At 36.4% G+C, this 16,907-nt stretch overlaps 1 protein-coding gene across 6 annotated transcripts in view; it reads left to right on the top strand.

Moving 5' to 3' along the window:
• GOLGA4 (golgin A4) overlaps positions 1-16,907 on the top strand; it is an 87,037-nt gene that overhangs the window by 49,409 nt on the left and 20,721 nt on the right. For all 6 annotated transcript variants that reach the window (XM_070391692.1, XM_070391691.1, XM_070391689.1 and 3 more), the window contains 6 exons: positions 1,653-1,831; positions 4,734-4,862; positions 6,064-6,219; positions 7,553-11,790; positions 12,306-12,427; positions 12,810-12,940. In XM_070391692.1, the coding sequence (XP_070247793.1) occupies positions 1,653-1,831; positions 4,734-4,862; positions 6,064-6,219; positions 7,553-11,790; positions 12,306-12,427; positions 12,810-12,940 (4,955 nt within the window). The remainder of the gene's footprint in view (positions 1-1,652; positions 1,832-4,733; positions 4,863-6,063; positions 6,220-7,552; positions 11,791-12,305; positions 12,428-12,809; positions 12,941-16,907) is intronic.

The raw sequence follows: 16,907 nt of genomic DNA, 5'->3' as shown, positions 1-16,907 counted from the left end.
GCACTAGAATTTATAGTAAAGGAATATCTAAATTAAACAAAGACAACATTGTCTTTTAAATACTTTATTTTCTAACATATTTATATCTAAGAATTATCATTTTGTTGTTGGCAGACAAATACCAGTAAAACTAGTATAGGAATCTTTAAAAATAATTTCAGCTAATTAATGTTTCTTTGAAATTTAGAGTGTCAACATTAGTTTTATGCTCTGGACATATAAAATGAATAAATCAGATAGATTTGTTTTTATGTCAAAGTTACATGGTTGTCTAGAGAAGTTTTTGTTTAAATGTTAAGCAATGTAAATTATGTTTCCCAGTTGTTAGTAGAATTCAGCCTTTCTTGCCTTTTTCTGTACTAATGCAATTTGCTATTTAGAAAATGCTTTAGAACAGATTCTGCCTTTAGGTATGAACTTGCTGTGCTTAAACAACTCTCCGTTAAGCCACGGTGTGGTTAATAAAAGGATTTTCCCTCCGAGATACCATAGGTTAAAGTTCCACATTTCTTAGACCACCGGGAGTGAAAATCCCCCATATATGTCAATGAACTATCCCCCCTGACATACATTTCTTGATAGGATTAAAAACCTGTCTTAATAATTGATGTTTTATTTATAGCCCATCTCAGTGGCAAAGAGAAGTCTGGTGTCTTCTATTCTATGAGGGCTAGAGAAAATAATCTAGAATGATAAAAACAGCAGGTTTTTAACAGGGTATCATTATGCCAGTAGAGAGTGTGTGTGCATGTACATACACATACATATACATTGCACATGGGCATGCACATACACAAACACACATATACATATACACACAAATATACATAAACATACAGGCATACATATTTTTGGTGCCAAGTTACCCAGCTGTTGCACCCAACACATCTAATTTTGTTTGATCTGGGTGAGCTGTTTGGCCTCCTTCAAGATCATAATACTCTAGGCTAGATGTTTGTTTTTTGTAAGCCCTGATTTTTACTTATTTCACCTAAGAATTCCCTGCTGGTAGTACTTTTCTATACACCAATGAATTAGATAAAGTTTTCTAGTTAACGGTCCTAGTTCAAAATTTATACAGGAAGTAGGTTTCATTTCAAAATACATTGTTTAATTATGTGATTCAGCCAGTAAATGTTAAAAACAACAACATTCTATTCTTTTACTACATGGTTAACAGGTTTTTAAAAGTAAGATTAGTCAAAGAATAACTTTTACATTAAAAATGTCCTAGTGAATAAATAATATTAACTAATTATTGATAATAGATAACTGCATGTCAAACAAAAAAAGCAATTAAAATTACATAGTACAGAAGTAGGTATAAGACATTGAGTTTCTTATCCCTAAGGGCAATTGTGGGTAGAGTGGGAAACCATTAGTAATTAAATATTTGTTTCAGACTTCTGAGCTTCAGTTCATATACACATTGTATATCCTAATCCAGAACTCAATAACAAATTGGATTCAGTGACTGAACATTTCTTGTGGCTTTGTTGAACCACTTAGAAGTATCTCCTGGCTTAAACACTGATGAGTTTTTTTAACCTGTCCTGCTACTGCTGCTCTTAGTTCTTTAAATTGAATGTAAAACACTTTAGCTCGATGATAGTATTTCTTGAGATACTTGTTTTCTGCTGTTTTCATTATAGCTTTTGAGGAACTTGAAAAAGCTTTGAGTACAGCCCAAAAAACAGAAGAATCACGGAGAAAAATGAAGGCAGAAATGGATGAACAAATAAAAGCTCTTGAAAAAACAAGTGAGGAAGAACGCATCAGTCTTCAACAAGAATTAAGTCGGGTGAAACAGGAGGTTGTTGATGTAATGAAAGTAAGAATAATCCTAGATTGAAATGGGCTACAGTAATTTGAAAACTTGAGTCTTATACTTTTCTGACAATATTTGAGTATAAAGAAGAGTTATTTTGTATTTTAGAACTTGACCATTTCATGATGTTCAAGATATAGGAATAAAGCACTTTGATGAGAAATGCTTATATCTTTTTGTATATACTTCCCAGAGGTAGTCTCTGCATATGATTTCTCTTTTATGTTTTAAAATCTTCCTTTAATTTTTAAATACAAAAGATAGCATGTTATATATACTGTTCTATATTTTGCCTTTTCACTTAATCTGCCTTAGAGATTATTCTTTATCATTGGTAATTGATAATGATGCCCATTTGTTTTATTTTATTTATTTATTTTTGTTTTTTGTTAATCCTCACCTGAGGATATTTTTCCATTGATTTTTAGGGAGAGTGGAAGAGAAAGGGAAAGACAGAGAGAAACATTGATGTGAGAGAAACACATCGATTGGTTGCCTCTGACCAGGGCCAGGGCCCGAGGAGCCTGCAACCAAGATATGTGCCCTTGACCGAATCGAACCCAGACGCAGGCTGACACTATCCACTGAGCCAAACCACTAGGGAAATGATGCCCATTTGTTTTAAAGACTGCTCTGGATTTCATTATATGAATGTCATAATTTAATTAGTCTTAAACTAATAGATATTTAGTATATTTTTCACTATTGCAGATGAGTATTCTTATCTGCTCACATATATATTTTTTCAGGGTGGATTCCTTAGAAGTAGAATATTACTCAGGCAGAGATTTATGTTATTTTTAAATTATTGCATAGTTGCTACAAACTCCATGAAGGACAGTTTATATTCTCACAAGTAATGTGTTAGAATATGTTCCCCCCCTTCACAAAGATGGTGTTGCCTAACTTTGTTATCTTTCCACACTAGTTAAAAAAAGATATCATTGTAGTGTTAATGTTCATATCTCTTACCAGTATGATAAACACATTTTTATATGTTTAAAAAGAATTTGTAGTTTTTCTTTTAGAGCTACCTGTTCAAATCCTTGACTCATTTTCCTGTTGGGTTCTTGGACTTTTTCTTACCAATTTATGGAAGCTCTTTACTTATGGTAGGAATTCTCTGTTCAAATATAAGATGCTTTTATCCAAATAATTTCCCTGTTTTTTACTTGTTGACTTTGTTTATGTTATTAGTTGTTTTTGGCCATGCAGAAAATTTTCTTTTTTTTAAAATGCTATTTGGATTATTGTCCTTCTTTAAAAATATGTTCTTACTTGAGATCATTTTTGAAAATTCTATGTTTTCTTCTGACACTTCTCTGCTTTTAATTTTTATGGTTACATTTTTGATTCAACTAGAATTTATCTGTATATATAAGAGGCTAAGCGACCGGCCAACTGGCCAACCGGCTGATTGGTCGGTAGATATGATATGCACTGACCACCAGGGGATAGACGCTCAACGTAGGAGCTGCCAAGTGATGACAACTTTACAGAGTGCCCTCTCACACTCTGGGACCCCTCAGGGGATGTCGGACTGCCAGTTTTGGCCCGATCCCCGCAGGCCAGACCGAGGGACTCCACCTGCCAGACCCCACTTACTCCGCAGATGCCCTTCGAGCCCCGGCACCGCCCCAGATGTGGCAGGCCGGGGAGGGACTGCGGGAAGTTGGCTTCAGGGCATGTCTGGCCCATCTTGCCCAGTCCCACTATGCCGTCAGCCATCTGCTAATTAATTTCCTTTCAGTGTGCACGAATCCATGCACTGGGCCTCTAGTTTAATATAAGGGGTGAGGTAGGGAGCCAACTTTAATTTTTTTCCAGATGACTACTAGGTAGTCTCCAAATCACTTTTTAAAAGAATCCATGTTTCTGTCTCTGACATGACATGCTATCTTTATTACATACTGAATTATTATAATGCTACATATGGGTTTTTTCCTCCCTGGATTCTCTGCTATCCCACTGCTTTTCCTGACCATGTGTTGTATTACATGGTTATAATTATTCTAGTTTATAATATGTTCTATTTGATAACTTCCTCTTATTGCTCTTATTTTTCAGAAGAGTATTGGCTTTTCTTACATTTTTATTTTGTTTAGTGGACCCCTCACCCCAGTTTGTTGGTATTTTTATTTGATTATATTAAAATTTTATACTTATTTAGGGAGGTTTGACATTTGTATAAGATTAAGTCTTTCTGTCAGAAAGAACAAGGTCAGTAGCATGTAAAAATATTGATTTCAATGAGAGGGAGAGGGAGAGAAAGAGGGAGGAGAGAGAGATAGATAGATAGAGAGAGAGAGAGAGAGAGAGAGATAGAGAGAGAGAGAGAGAGAGAGGAAGAAACATGGATATGAGAGAGACATTGATCGATTGCCCCCAACCAGGGATCAAACCTGCAACCTGGGTATGTGCCCTGACCAGGAATCGAACCCACAATCTTTTGGTGTATGGGACCATGTTCCAACCAACTGAGCCACAACAGCCAGGGCAAGGTCAATAGTTTTTGATAAATTGTGCATTCCTGGAAAGCTAGACATAATTAGATGGGTGCAGATTGGGCAGCTTGACCACAGTGGAGCGCCCTCTCTGCGATTATCCTTATTTCCTCTACTGTACTTCACAAACCTGATTGGTGAGGGAATCCCTGCAAAACGTGGAAAAGAGGCATCGACCCCGCAGGACTGACTACTGCAGCAGCAATATTAAATGAGCAATACTTTACTGATTTTTCTTTGAACTTTTGACTTTGGTGACTTGATTTATGTGGGAAATATTTTTTTGTTTTTTCTTCTTAAAAAGTTGTAGCTTGAAAATTGAACTGTAACAGTATTATTTGATTGTAGAGTTACATATTTTATTCTGGATGTTTCACTTTAACTATCTGGCTGATTTTTAGAAATCCTCAGAACAAATTGCTAAACTACAGAAGCTTCATGAAGAAGAGTTGGCCAGCAAAGAGCAGGAGATGACTAAGAAGTTTCAGACCCAAGAAAGGGAATTTCAGGAGCAAATGAAAGCAGCTCTTGTAAGTATTATGTTTTTGCTGTAGGTCAACTTCACAGCATTAGAAGTTGTCATCTCCTCACCCCTAGCTTCCATGGTCAGACTGCTGGCAGCATTGATCTTTGAGTCAAGAACGGATAGGATGGAGGCAGAAAAGGGACTGTCAGAGCTTTTCAAATGGTGAATGTTGACAAATAATAAGGTCAATCAAAGAAGAAGCTTTTCAGGATTGATGGGACAGTAAAAGAGCCCAGATCATCGAAAATAATTATGTAGGCTTTTATAGGAATTTTATGGATTGAATTTATGTATTCTTTTTTTTATTAAATATATTTTTATTGATTTCAGAGTGGAAGGGAGAGGGAGATAGAAACATCAATTATAGAGAGAATCATTGATTGGTTGCCTCCTGCGTGCCCCCTACTGGGGATCGAGCCTGCAACCCGGGCATGTGCCCTTGACTGGAATTGAAGCCGGGACCCTTCAGTTTGCAGGCCAATGCTTTGTCCACTGAGCCAAACCAGCTAGAGCAAATTCATGTATTCTTTTGTAATCCTCTGATTTTGACTGGTTTTCCATGTGGGGCTTTCTATTATAAAGAGTTGTTTCTCACAAATTACATAAATTTATAATCTAGTTTCTCTGCCTAGAGTTTAAAAAGGAAACTCTGGAGTGCAGAGAAGAGGTAGTGGCAGTTGTGTGACCTTTCACATCAGCAGTGTTTTCCACACCATTTTAAGTAGTGGAAAAATAGTAGATGTAGTGGGGTTACTGGAATAAGATTTTTCATATCAATAGTAATTGTGGCAAAGACTGGCCAGACCACACTGTAAAAGGCACAGTGTCTTGTTCCTGTAGACTAGAGCATGGGAAGAGAGAGGTGATGATACTGCCTACCTCACAGGGCTGCTGTGCAGATCAAATGAAATGTGTGATTCCTATAGAACAGTGGTTCTCAACCCGTGGGTCGCGAACCCTTTGGCGGTTGAACACCCTTTCACAGGGGTCGCCTAAGACCATCCTGCATATCAGATATTTACATTACGATTCATAACAGTAGTAACATTACAGTTATGAAGTAGCAATGAAAATAATTTTATGGTTGGGTCACAACATGAGGAACTGTATTTAAAGGGCCAGAAGGTTGAGAACCACTGCTATAGAAGTACTTTGGGAATGCTGAAGATTTATGTGGGTCTAAGGTGGTATTGCTTTTGGCACAGGAAAAATGTCAATCAGAACATTTGAGGATCACCCAAGAAAAAGAACAGCAAGAAACTCTGGCCCTGGAAGAGTTAGAGTTGCAGAAAAAAGCGATCCTCACAGAGAGTGAAAATAAACTTCAGGACATTCAGCAAGAAGCAGAGACTTACAGAACTGTAAGTTTATATAATATTCAGGTTCCAGAGCTCAAATTGGTTGAATATGAGAACTATGTTCTCTCTCCACTTGTAGAGAAGCTTTGTTTTACTGAGTTAGATTTGCATATACATGCACTTCATTTTTGATAGTAATAGCTATTAATGGGAGAGGTTTGGTGTTTGCTGCAGGGTGCTCCTGACTCTGCCTATAGCTGGCTGCAGTACCGTCAGCCACTCACGCTGATTCTTTGCACTCACACTCTGTTAGCATCTCCACTCCATTGCATACTCACCCTGGTCCTTAGGAATTGGCCTCACTTTGGAGGTACCTTCCTGCCTGTCCAGCTTTATCTGGACATAATTTATTCTTTGTATGACAGTTTGGTTATTTCAATGCCCCACTTTTACGTTTGTTTTTCCCATATTAAACATAGCCTTATAATAAACATATTTATATATGTGTCTCAATGTGTACATTTTTAAGGCCCTTGGGCCCATCCCTCAGGAGTATATGAAATGTACACCTTGTTTTGAATAAATTGGCTGATGTCATTTATTCAAACTTTTTATTCTGATTTAGATAGTGAAACAGTCACACTTACCTGTAATTCTAAACTGCTTTATTTTCCCATTTCCAACATTTATGTAAGATGACATGATGGAGGGGAATGGGTACTCAAGCCTAGATCTTCCAATTGCTAGCTTTGCAAATTAATTTTACCTTAATTTTCTTGTTACATCAAGAGATTGGATTTGGTAATTCCCAAAGACCTGCTCTGACATTCTGTGGCTCTGCCTTATTTAGCTCCTTCTCCTTCAGAGTCAGGATTGATATTTTTTATGAAGCAATAGTAATCTTTGGTAAAATTTGTGTAAGTTTCTTCTTTTTTCAAGTTATCTCCTGAATAATAATTTTTGGGGTTGAAAAATCATATACGTTATTTATCTTCCAAAATTAAGTTATGTAAGCAATAGAATATTATTATAGCCCTTAAAAAAGCACAGAAAAAATACCCATCTTTCTACCAATAGTTATTGTTATCTACTTTATAATTTATTTCTTATTGACTATCCATTCAAAATATTCTTGAAATATAGGTAGTTGAAATAGTTATCCATGTAGATAGAAAGAATCTGGAATTATGAGTTGTGCTCAAAATAGAATATTTTCTTTGTTATGTAATTCATTTAGGAATTGAGGACAGATTCTTTGTCCTTTCTAGTTTGGTGTGATATGTAGAGTTATTCATCCAAATTTTAATCTTTAAATAGGTGTAGACATCAGGTCATGTCTATTGTTACTAATACACAAGACTGTACTTAATAAAAATACATCTGTTTTTATTAACAGAGAATTCTTGAATTAGAAAGTTGTTTGGAAAAAAGCTTACAAGAAAGCAAAATTCAATCAAAAGATTTGGCTATTCATTTGGAAGCTGAAAAAAATAAGCACAATGAAGAAATTACAATCATGGTTGAAAAACACAAGACAGAATTGGAAAGCCTTCAGCATCAGCAGGATAACCTTTGGACTGAAAAACTCCAAGACTTAAGGCAACAGCATCAGACTGAAATGGAAAAACTTAGAGAAAAGTATGAACAAGAAAAAGAAACATTGTTGAAAGACAAAGAGAGTCTCTTCCAGGCCCACATAGAAGAGATGAATGAAAGGACATTAGAAAAGCTAGATGTGAAGCAAACAGAATTGGAGTCATTGTCTTCTGAACTGTCAGAAGTATTAAAAGCCCGTGACCAGCTAGAAGAGGAACTTTCTATACTAAAGAATCAAGCAGATAAAGTGAAGCAGGAATTGGAGGCCAAGTTGGATGAACAGAAAAATCATCACCAGCAACAAGTTGACAATATTATTAAAGAGCAAGAGATGTCCATCCAGAGAACTGAGAAGGCATTGAAAGATGAAATTAATCAACTCGGGCTTCTTCTGAAGGAAAAAGATAAGCATTTGAAAGAGCATCAGGCTCATGTGGAAAGTTTAGAGGCAGATATTAAAAAGTCAGAAAGGGAACTCCAGCAGGCCTCTAATAAGCTGGATCTTTTTCAGTCACACCAGAGCACCACACATGAGCAGGCAAAAGCATATGAGGAGCAGTTGGCCCAGTTGCAGCAGAAGTTGTTGAATTTGGAAACAGAAAGACTTCTTCTTACAAAACAGGTAGCTGAAGTTGAAACACAAAAGAAAGATGTTTGTACTGAGTTAGACATTCACAAAAACCAGGTACAAGATTTAAGGCAGCAACTTGAAAAACAGAATAGTGAAATGGAGGAAAAAGTAAAATCTTTAACTCAACTCTATGAGTCCCAACTTAAAGATAGTAACATAGAGCAGGAACAGACAAAGCAAATCTTGATGGAAAAAGAACATGTAATTTTACAAATGAGAGAAGGACAGAGCAAAGAAATTGAAACACTCAAACAGAAATTATCAGCCAAGGAAGACAGTATTAGTGTTTTGCATGAGGAATATGAAACCAAATTTAAAAATCAAGAAAAAAAGATGGAAAAAATTAAGCAGAAAGCAAAGGAGATGCAAGAAACGTTAAAGAAGAAATTGTTGGATCAGGAAGCCAAGCATAAAAAAGAGCTTGAAAATACTGCTCTAGAGCACAGTCAGAAAGAAAAACAGTTCAATGCCAAAATTTTGGAAATGGCACAGGCTAACTCAGCTGGAATCAATGATGCAGTGTCAAGACTGGAAACAAACCAAAAGGAGCAAATAGAAAGTCTTACTGAGGTGCATAGGCGAGAACTCAATGATGTGATCTCAGTCTGGGAGAAGAAGCTTCATCAGCAAGCTGAAGAACTTCAGGAAAAACATGAAATCCAGTTACAGGAAAAAGAACAAGAGGTAGCAGAACTGAAGCAAAAGATCCTCATAATTGGGTGTGAAAAGGAAGAGATGAGCAAGGAGATAGCATGGCTGAAGGAGGAAGGTGGTAAGCAGGATACAGTAATAAAGGAGTTACAGGAACAAGTCCACCAGAAGTCTGCTCATACAAATTCTCTCTCACAAAATGAAATGAAACTGAAAGCGCAACTTGAAAAGCTGGAAGGTGACTTGAAGCATTCTCTGAAGGAAAATACTTTTCTTCAGGAGCATGTAGTTGAACTGAAGACACTGTCAGAAGAAGATAAGCTTAAGGTGTCTGAATTGACTAACAAATTGAAAGCCACAAATGAAGAATTTCAGAGTTTAAAATCTTTATATGAAAGAAGTAAGAAAAGCCTAGAAGACAAAAGCTTGGAATTCAAAAACCTGTCTGAGGAAATAGCAGTTCAGCTGGATATTTATGCTAAAAAAACTGAAGCCTTACTACAAGCTAAAACAAATGAACTAATCAACCTCAGTAATAGTAAGATTAATGTGGTTCTCTCTAGAATTTCCCAATGTCAACACCACACAACTAAAGTTAAGGAGGCACTACGAATTAAAACTTGCAAAGTTTCTGAATTAGAAGCACAGCTTAGACAGCTAACAGAAGAGCAAAATACACTCAACAGTTCTTTTCAACAGGCTACCCATCAGTTAGAAGAAAAAGAAAATCAAATGAAGAGCATGAAGGCTGATATTGAAGGTCTCATAACAGAAAAAGAAGCCTTACAGAGGGAGGGTGGTAATCAGCAGCAGGCTGCCTCTGAAAAAGAGTCTTGTATCACACAGTTGAAGAAAGAGTTATCAGAAAACATCAATGCTGTCACATTGATGAAGGAAGAGCTTAAAGAAAAAAAATCTGAGATCAATAGTCTTAATAAACAACTAACTGATTTGAATGCTCAACTTCAGAATAGTGTCAGTCTAACTGAGAAAGATGCAGCCATCTCATCACTAAGTGAGCGACATGATGAGGAACAGCGTGAATTGCTGGATCGGGTGCAAGATTTATCTTTGAAAGTTGAAACTCTGAGTAAAGAGAAAATTTCTGCTCTTGAACAGGTAGATCACTTGTCTAACAGATTCTCAGAATTGAAGAAAAAAGCACAGTCAAAAGTTACACAGTATCAAAATACTATTAAAGAATTACAGATGCAGATTGAATTAAAAACGGAGGAAGCCAATGAAAAGGATGAGCAGATAACTTTATTAAAGGAAGACCTTGATCAGCAAAATAAAAGATTTGAATGTTTAAAGGGTGAAATGGAAGATAAGAATAACAAGATGGAGAAAAAGGAGTGTAATTTAGAGACTGAGTTAAAAACTCAAACAGCAAGAATTATGGAATTAGAGGAGCATATTACTCAGAAAACAAATGAAATTGATTCCTTAAATGAAGTTCTTAAAAATTATAATCAACAAAAGGATGTTGAACAGAACGAAATGGTTCAGAAACTTCAGCACATTCAAGAGCTAGGAGAAGAAAAGGACAACAGGGTCAAAGAAGCTGAAGAAAAGGTCTTAAAACTTGAAAAGCAAGTGTCTTTCATGAAATCTGAACTTGAAGATAAGAAGAAAGAATTGGAACATGTTAATTCAAGTGTGAAAAGCAAAGAAGAGGCGTTAAAAGCATTGGAAGATAGACTTGAGTTAGAGAGTGCTGCAAAATTAGCAGAACTGAAGAAGAAAGCTGAACAAAAAATTGCTTCCATCAAGAAGCAGTTATTATCTCAAATGGAAGAGAAAGAACAGCAGTATAAAAAAGATACGGAAAGCCATTTGAGTGAGCTAAATACAAAATTGCAGGAAAGAGAAAAAGAAATTCACACATTGGAAGAAAAACTTAAATCAGTGGAAAGTTCATCAGAGTCAGAAACACCAGTTGTACCCAGATCAGCAATAAATGTGGCAGCATGTACTGAGCAAGAAGAAGCAGATTCCCGAGGTTGTGTGCAGAAGGCATGTGAGGAAAAAATCAGTGTTTTACAAAGAAATTTGATCGAAAAAGAAAAGCTATTGCAGAGGCTAGAGCAGGACAAAAAAGAGACCATTTCTTCTTCTGAAATGCAGTGCAAATACCAGGAGCTCTTAATAAAGCTAGAGCATGCTGAAGCAAAGCAACACGAGGATCAAGTTATGATTAATCATCTTCAAGAAGAACTTGAAGGAAAAAGCAAATATTCCTTGATAGTATCCCAGCACATGGAAGAAGAAGTAGGTAAACAAAACACAGGGGCAAAGCAAAACTTGGAAAATGTGCTTGACAATGTCCAGAAAACCCTCCAGGAGAAGGAACTAACCTGTCAGGTTTTGGAGCAAAAGATAAAAGAGCTGGATTCCCACTTATTAAGAGAGAAGGAAGAACATAGAGTTGAAATGGAAGCATTGACCTCAAAATATGAAAAACTACAGGCTTTGCAACAACAGAGGGATGGAAAAAATAAAGCCACAGAAATTTTGGAAGAAAGTGCTGAAGAAAAGTCCAAATCTCATGTGGTCCAACCCAAACCGCTTAGTAACATGGAGACTGAGCACAATGACCTGGAGTTTAAATTAGCAGCGGCAGAGCAGGAGAAGCAGAAGCTGAGCAAGGAGATTGTGAAGTTGAAGAAAGATCTTCGAATGTTGCGGAAGGAGCATCAGCAAGAATTGGATATAACAAGGAAAGAATATGAACAAGAAATGGAAGAGAAAATCAAGTAAGTTTTTTTTTAAACATGAATATTTTTAAGGCAGGCCTTAATTAAGCCCCCGGTTTGTGCTGAATACAGTTAAGTTTCACCTACCTGAAGTATTAATAAATCTAATAAGTTAAATACTGAGGAGAAATAAGAACAATTCCAGGCAGAGGCAGTGTTTCTCCATGTCCATTTAGGGGGAAAAACTTTATTTTTCCTGTAAGATCAAGGTTATTAGGTACACATCCAAGGAATTTTAAGTGGAACAGAAAAAATTTCAAATCCCCATGACCATTCTGTAGAGGTAATCATAGTTTACATATCCTTCCAAAGTTTAATGTGGACACACATGCACACTCATACACACACTTGCACTCACATACTGACACACATGCTGACACACGCATACACAGACTCACACACTCATGTGTGTCCTACTGAGCTCAGATTGTATGCACTGTTATGAAGACTGGGTAACTCTTTACAGCTTATTTTTTTTGTATGGCACTAGTTAACTTTCTATTTTTGTTATCCAGGCAGGAGCAGGAAGATCTTGAATTGAAGCACAATTCCACATTGAAACAGCTGATGAGGGAGTTCCATACACAGCTTGCACAAAAGGACCAGGAGCTGGAAACCACTCTAAAAGAAACCATTGGTAAGGAAAATTTTAAATTCAATAAAGAACAAATCAGTATCAGCAGAGACTATTTGTAATTTAAGCTCAGTTTTTTCACACTGTGCTAAGTGCTTTAAGTAATTGGAGAAAAATTATTCTTGCCCAAGATAGTTCTGTAATGGGAACTTTCATTGCCTGGCCATGGCTTGCCTTACTGAGAGAAGGAGCAGGTAAATGAACCTGAAAGCATTAGCAAATTAATTGCCTTGTAAAGACACATCTGCTCTGAGAGAAGGGCATATTGATCAGTGGATTTTTATAAAACTTTATTTGGAACATGGATTCTTACTGAAATTGGGACATAGATATTAATTCTTACCTAATGTGTTTTTTTTGTGTGTGTCCATTTTTTATTTATTAGATAAAGCCCAGGAAGTGGAGGCTGAACTTTTGGAAAATCATCAAGAAGAGACAAATCAGTTATATAAAAAAATTGCAGACAAAGAAGATGATCTAAAAAGAACAGCTAGAAGATATGAAGAAATCCTTGATGTACCTTATTTTCTCTATTTTGAAATTTAGCTGTAAGAGATTTCATGGTAGTGCTAAAGAAGACTGGGCTTGGGCTGTCAGATTTCCTGTTGCGTGTGTGTGTGTTTAATGTAGAGGTTTTTTATTTGTTTTCTTGGTTTAATATTATCCAAATTTGTGTTTCTACACTGTATGCAGATTTATAAGGAGTCTAATTGATTTCTGCCAAGACTGTAGTTCCTGATCAGATTCTGCTAACTAGGAAGTACAGCCCCGTTGGCAGGTATTCGAGCAATAGAGTTGCTAAAGGAAGGAATTTATTCTCTTATTTGTCTTTCTCCCAAAGTCAGGCTAAATTGTGAGAGAACTATACTAAGCAATGAGAGCTTGTGCTTGGATAAAGTGTAAATGTATGTTTTCGTTTGGCTACTTAGCTAGTCTGGGATCTTCCCAGAGGAGCCAGTTAGCTTTATTTCATCTCTACCCAATTTCCTTTTTTTTTTGTTGGTTTCAAGGGACGAAAAAGATGGGGGGGAAATGGAATGCATCAGCCAGATTTTTTATATTTAGTGGAAGAATACTTCAATGTACTTATTCCACCAATGGTGGATTATCATTGTTATTTTTGTGTGTGAAGATAAGCTATGAATGCTAGTGAGGGACTCCAGAACATTTTAAAATGTAAAACAATGTACATTATTATTCTTTGGGTTGCAGATTATTTAGTTACCCCAAGCCTTATTTGATGAACCATTTGATGATTAAGAATGCATAAATCAGAGAATCATGCCTCAGCTGACTATGGTAGCAATAGAAGGCTCAGTCAGGAATAGATTCTAATAATTTTAAATGTAATTGAAAAGGCTGGAATTCCAGGGTATGACACATGCATATAAATGCCACCTTTTTATACTTTTTGAGCTTTAGATCTCATTATGAAAAGATTTGAATAATTTCACATTTTCTTATACTTCCATAGAGCACTTTGCAGGGGGTAAACTGTACCACATCTATAGAGTGAACTTCTCTGTTTCTAAATGTGTGGGGTAGCAGATGATAGATTTTCCTAGGTCATAACAAATGTGTAGGTAGAGGGATGAGGGATGAGGGAGCAGGGAGAGAAGTTAGCCTTTGGTATGGTTAATTTTTGAAAATCTGCTCTTTACTACAGAAAATTAAGGGAATGGTCCTTCAAGCTTAGGGTTTAGAGTAGCAAAGCAAGTGGGCAGGAAGTGGAGGGTGGCAAAGGAATTGGGTTCACTCTCCCCCTAGCCCCTTCCTGTGTCTTAGACCAGCACTGCCCATTGGAAATATAATGCAAGCCACAAATGTGAGCCACATATGTAATTAGACGTTTTCAGTAGCTACATTAAAAAAATAAGCAGATGAATTTAATTTTAATATTTTAACTAACTCATTATATAAAAAATGTTATCTTGTCAACATGTAATCAGTATAAAAATTACATATGAATTAAATTTTGATCTCAATATGTTTTCACATTTACTGCCCACCTCAGTTTGGACTAGCCACATTTCAGGTGCCCTTGGCCACAGTTCTAAGGTATCTAGTAGCTACTGTGTTGGACAGTGTGGCCCCAGACTTTCAACTGCAAGGTCTAGGGTTGACTTTGAGATTAAACAGGTAGTCCTCATCTAAACGCCCCAACTACATACTCTGTCTTGAAGAATTTCTTTGTAAAAATGTAAACATTACTAGAAGAGGATATTAATAATTCTCAGCAAACACCATATTGCTTTGATTCTGAGACATATTCTGTTATCATTGTTCCCATTTAGAAATTTCTGGAATTGGAGTTTTATATGGGATTTGTATGTATTATGTAGTGCTGTCATGAAGACTAATTGATGATTAGTCTTAATGATGACATTATAAAATGCTATATTTTTGCCATTATGAAAATAATTCTGTGATGTTGTTAATAGCAAAATGGAGCACAGAAACATTTTCATTTTCCTGCCTTTACTATCTAGAAGCATTCCTAGCATTCCTTCTCCCATGTGAAGGAACTAGGAACTTTTGTCATCCTTGAGTCACACCTTCTACCTTCCTTCCTCAGCCCCTCACATGTATGTATATTTTCATACACCTTTAGGATATGAAATCTGCTTATGTTCTCTGACTTATTAGGCAAAGAAATACTCTGTCTCCTTGATTGTGTGTCTCCAGCACAGTATTCAACATATGCAGGCTCTTAGGATGGATTTTTTTCATTGAGTTACATTTCGTGTTCCTCTCCTCTTAAGTCCATGGCTACTGCCTCGATCTGGGCTGCCATCTTTCATATGGTCTGGTCTGCTGTATTAATGTCCCACCTGATCTTGCTGCTGATCTTTTTCCCCCTAAGGTATTCATCTCTTCCTGTCAGCATTATTTTCTATCTTGAAACAAACATGTGAGCATATCACTTCCCTCCTAAATGCCTCCATTGGCTTCCCATTGTTCCAGTGATACCTCCTCCAGTTCAGTCTGTGTTCCATCCACACTGGGCATTAGCTTGTTCATATTTCAAGCTAATGCTTATGCTTTTCTGTGTGCCTAAAGAGCATGCTCCCGAACTTCATGCATTATTGCAGCTGTTACCATTTCTCTTTTTACTTTTCAAAAAAGCTTAAAAATTGTTTCACTTAGAAAATTTTTTTGAATGGAATGTATTCAAAAAAATCAAAAAGATCAAAATAATATAAAACAGTAAAGTTGGAGAATGGTCTATAATGAAAATTGTTCCTATTCCTGTTCTCTGTTTTCCATGTCCTGTGCCCCTTCTTCCTCCACAGATAACCATTAGTTTCTTGTGTAATATTCTAGTGTTTCATTATGCAAACTGAAACATTCTTATTTTTTCTTTCCCACCTAAGGTTAGCTTTTTAAAATATATTTTTCTGCATAACGTATACTTTTCTGCATAAAATATGCTTTCCTGCATAAAATATACTTTTCACATAGTTTTTTTTTTTTGCAAGCCCCTTAAATGGAATTAAATGTATCAGTCCTCTCCCCTAGACTATAAGTATCTTGTGGGCAGGGATTTTATTATCATCTCTAGTCTTGAGGACCTAGCCAAATGCTTGGCTCATACTAGACTTTTTGACTCGAGGGCCACAATGGGTTCTTAAACTGGACCGGAGGGCCGGAACAAAAGCATGGATGGAGTGTTTGTGTGAACTAATATAAATTCAAAGTAAACATCATTACATAAAAGGGTACGGTCTTTTTTTTTTTTTTTTAGTTTTATTCATTTCAAACGGGTAGTTTGCCCACGGCTGTACTAGACACTGGGTAAATTTGAAGTAGATGACACATAGTAGGGCAGGGAAGAGTTTATTTGGGAAGAGAGGTGGTGACCTCTCAAAGGAGGAGTTGAGAAGCCCTAGTAAAGGAGCTTACCTAATGGCTTAGTCCCAACCTCAGAGCAGTTTCACTGGGAGGAAGTAGCTCCTAAAGCTGCATTGGCTACAAACTGGGTTTCTTTTTGACAGTGATTGTATTTTAGTGATTTGGCTTTGGCATAATAACTAGTCTTTAAAACATAATTTCCATTTATGTGCATAAATATTCAGTCCAACTAGTTTTTCTTGTTTTTTTTTCCAAGCAAGCAATACTGTTCTTTTTGTCCTTCAAGAAGACTAGAAAGCTTTTACAAAGGAAATATACAGAACTGTTTCTTAAGTTAGAAATAACACATTAAGGATTATTTTGTAATTCTTAGTGGGCTTGCTTTAGATTGGTATCCCATAACTGTCAAAGGAAATGTCAGCCATAGCTAACTGTCATATTAAAGTCTGGGCCTAACTGATTAAGTAGCTAAGAGATGATCCTTTCAAACAAGGCTAAGCCACATTGACAAAGACATCCACACAGGATATGCAATGGCAGAATAAAAACAGAAACCCAAGCATTTTAGGGATGGTGACTAGGTTAAAGTGTGCCTCTGGGGAGATGTTAAAGGAGATTCCCTACTTTGCTT

The sequence above is a fragment of the Myotis yumanensis genome, unplaced genomic scaffold, assembly GCF_028538775.1.
Source record: "Myotis yumanensis isolate MYYU_CA2020_CCGP unplaced genomic scaffold, mMyoYum1.0.hap1 SCAF_14, whole genome shotgun sequence".
NCBI classification, from domain to species: domain Eukaryota; kingdom Metazoa; phylum Chordata; class Mammalia; order Chiroptera; family Vespertilionidae; genus Myotis; species Myotis yumanensis.
This window is presented reverse-complemented; position numbering and strand designations above follow the sequence as displayed.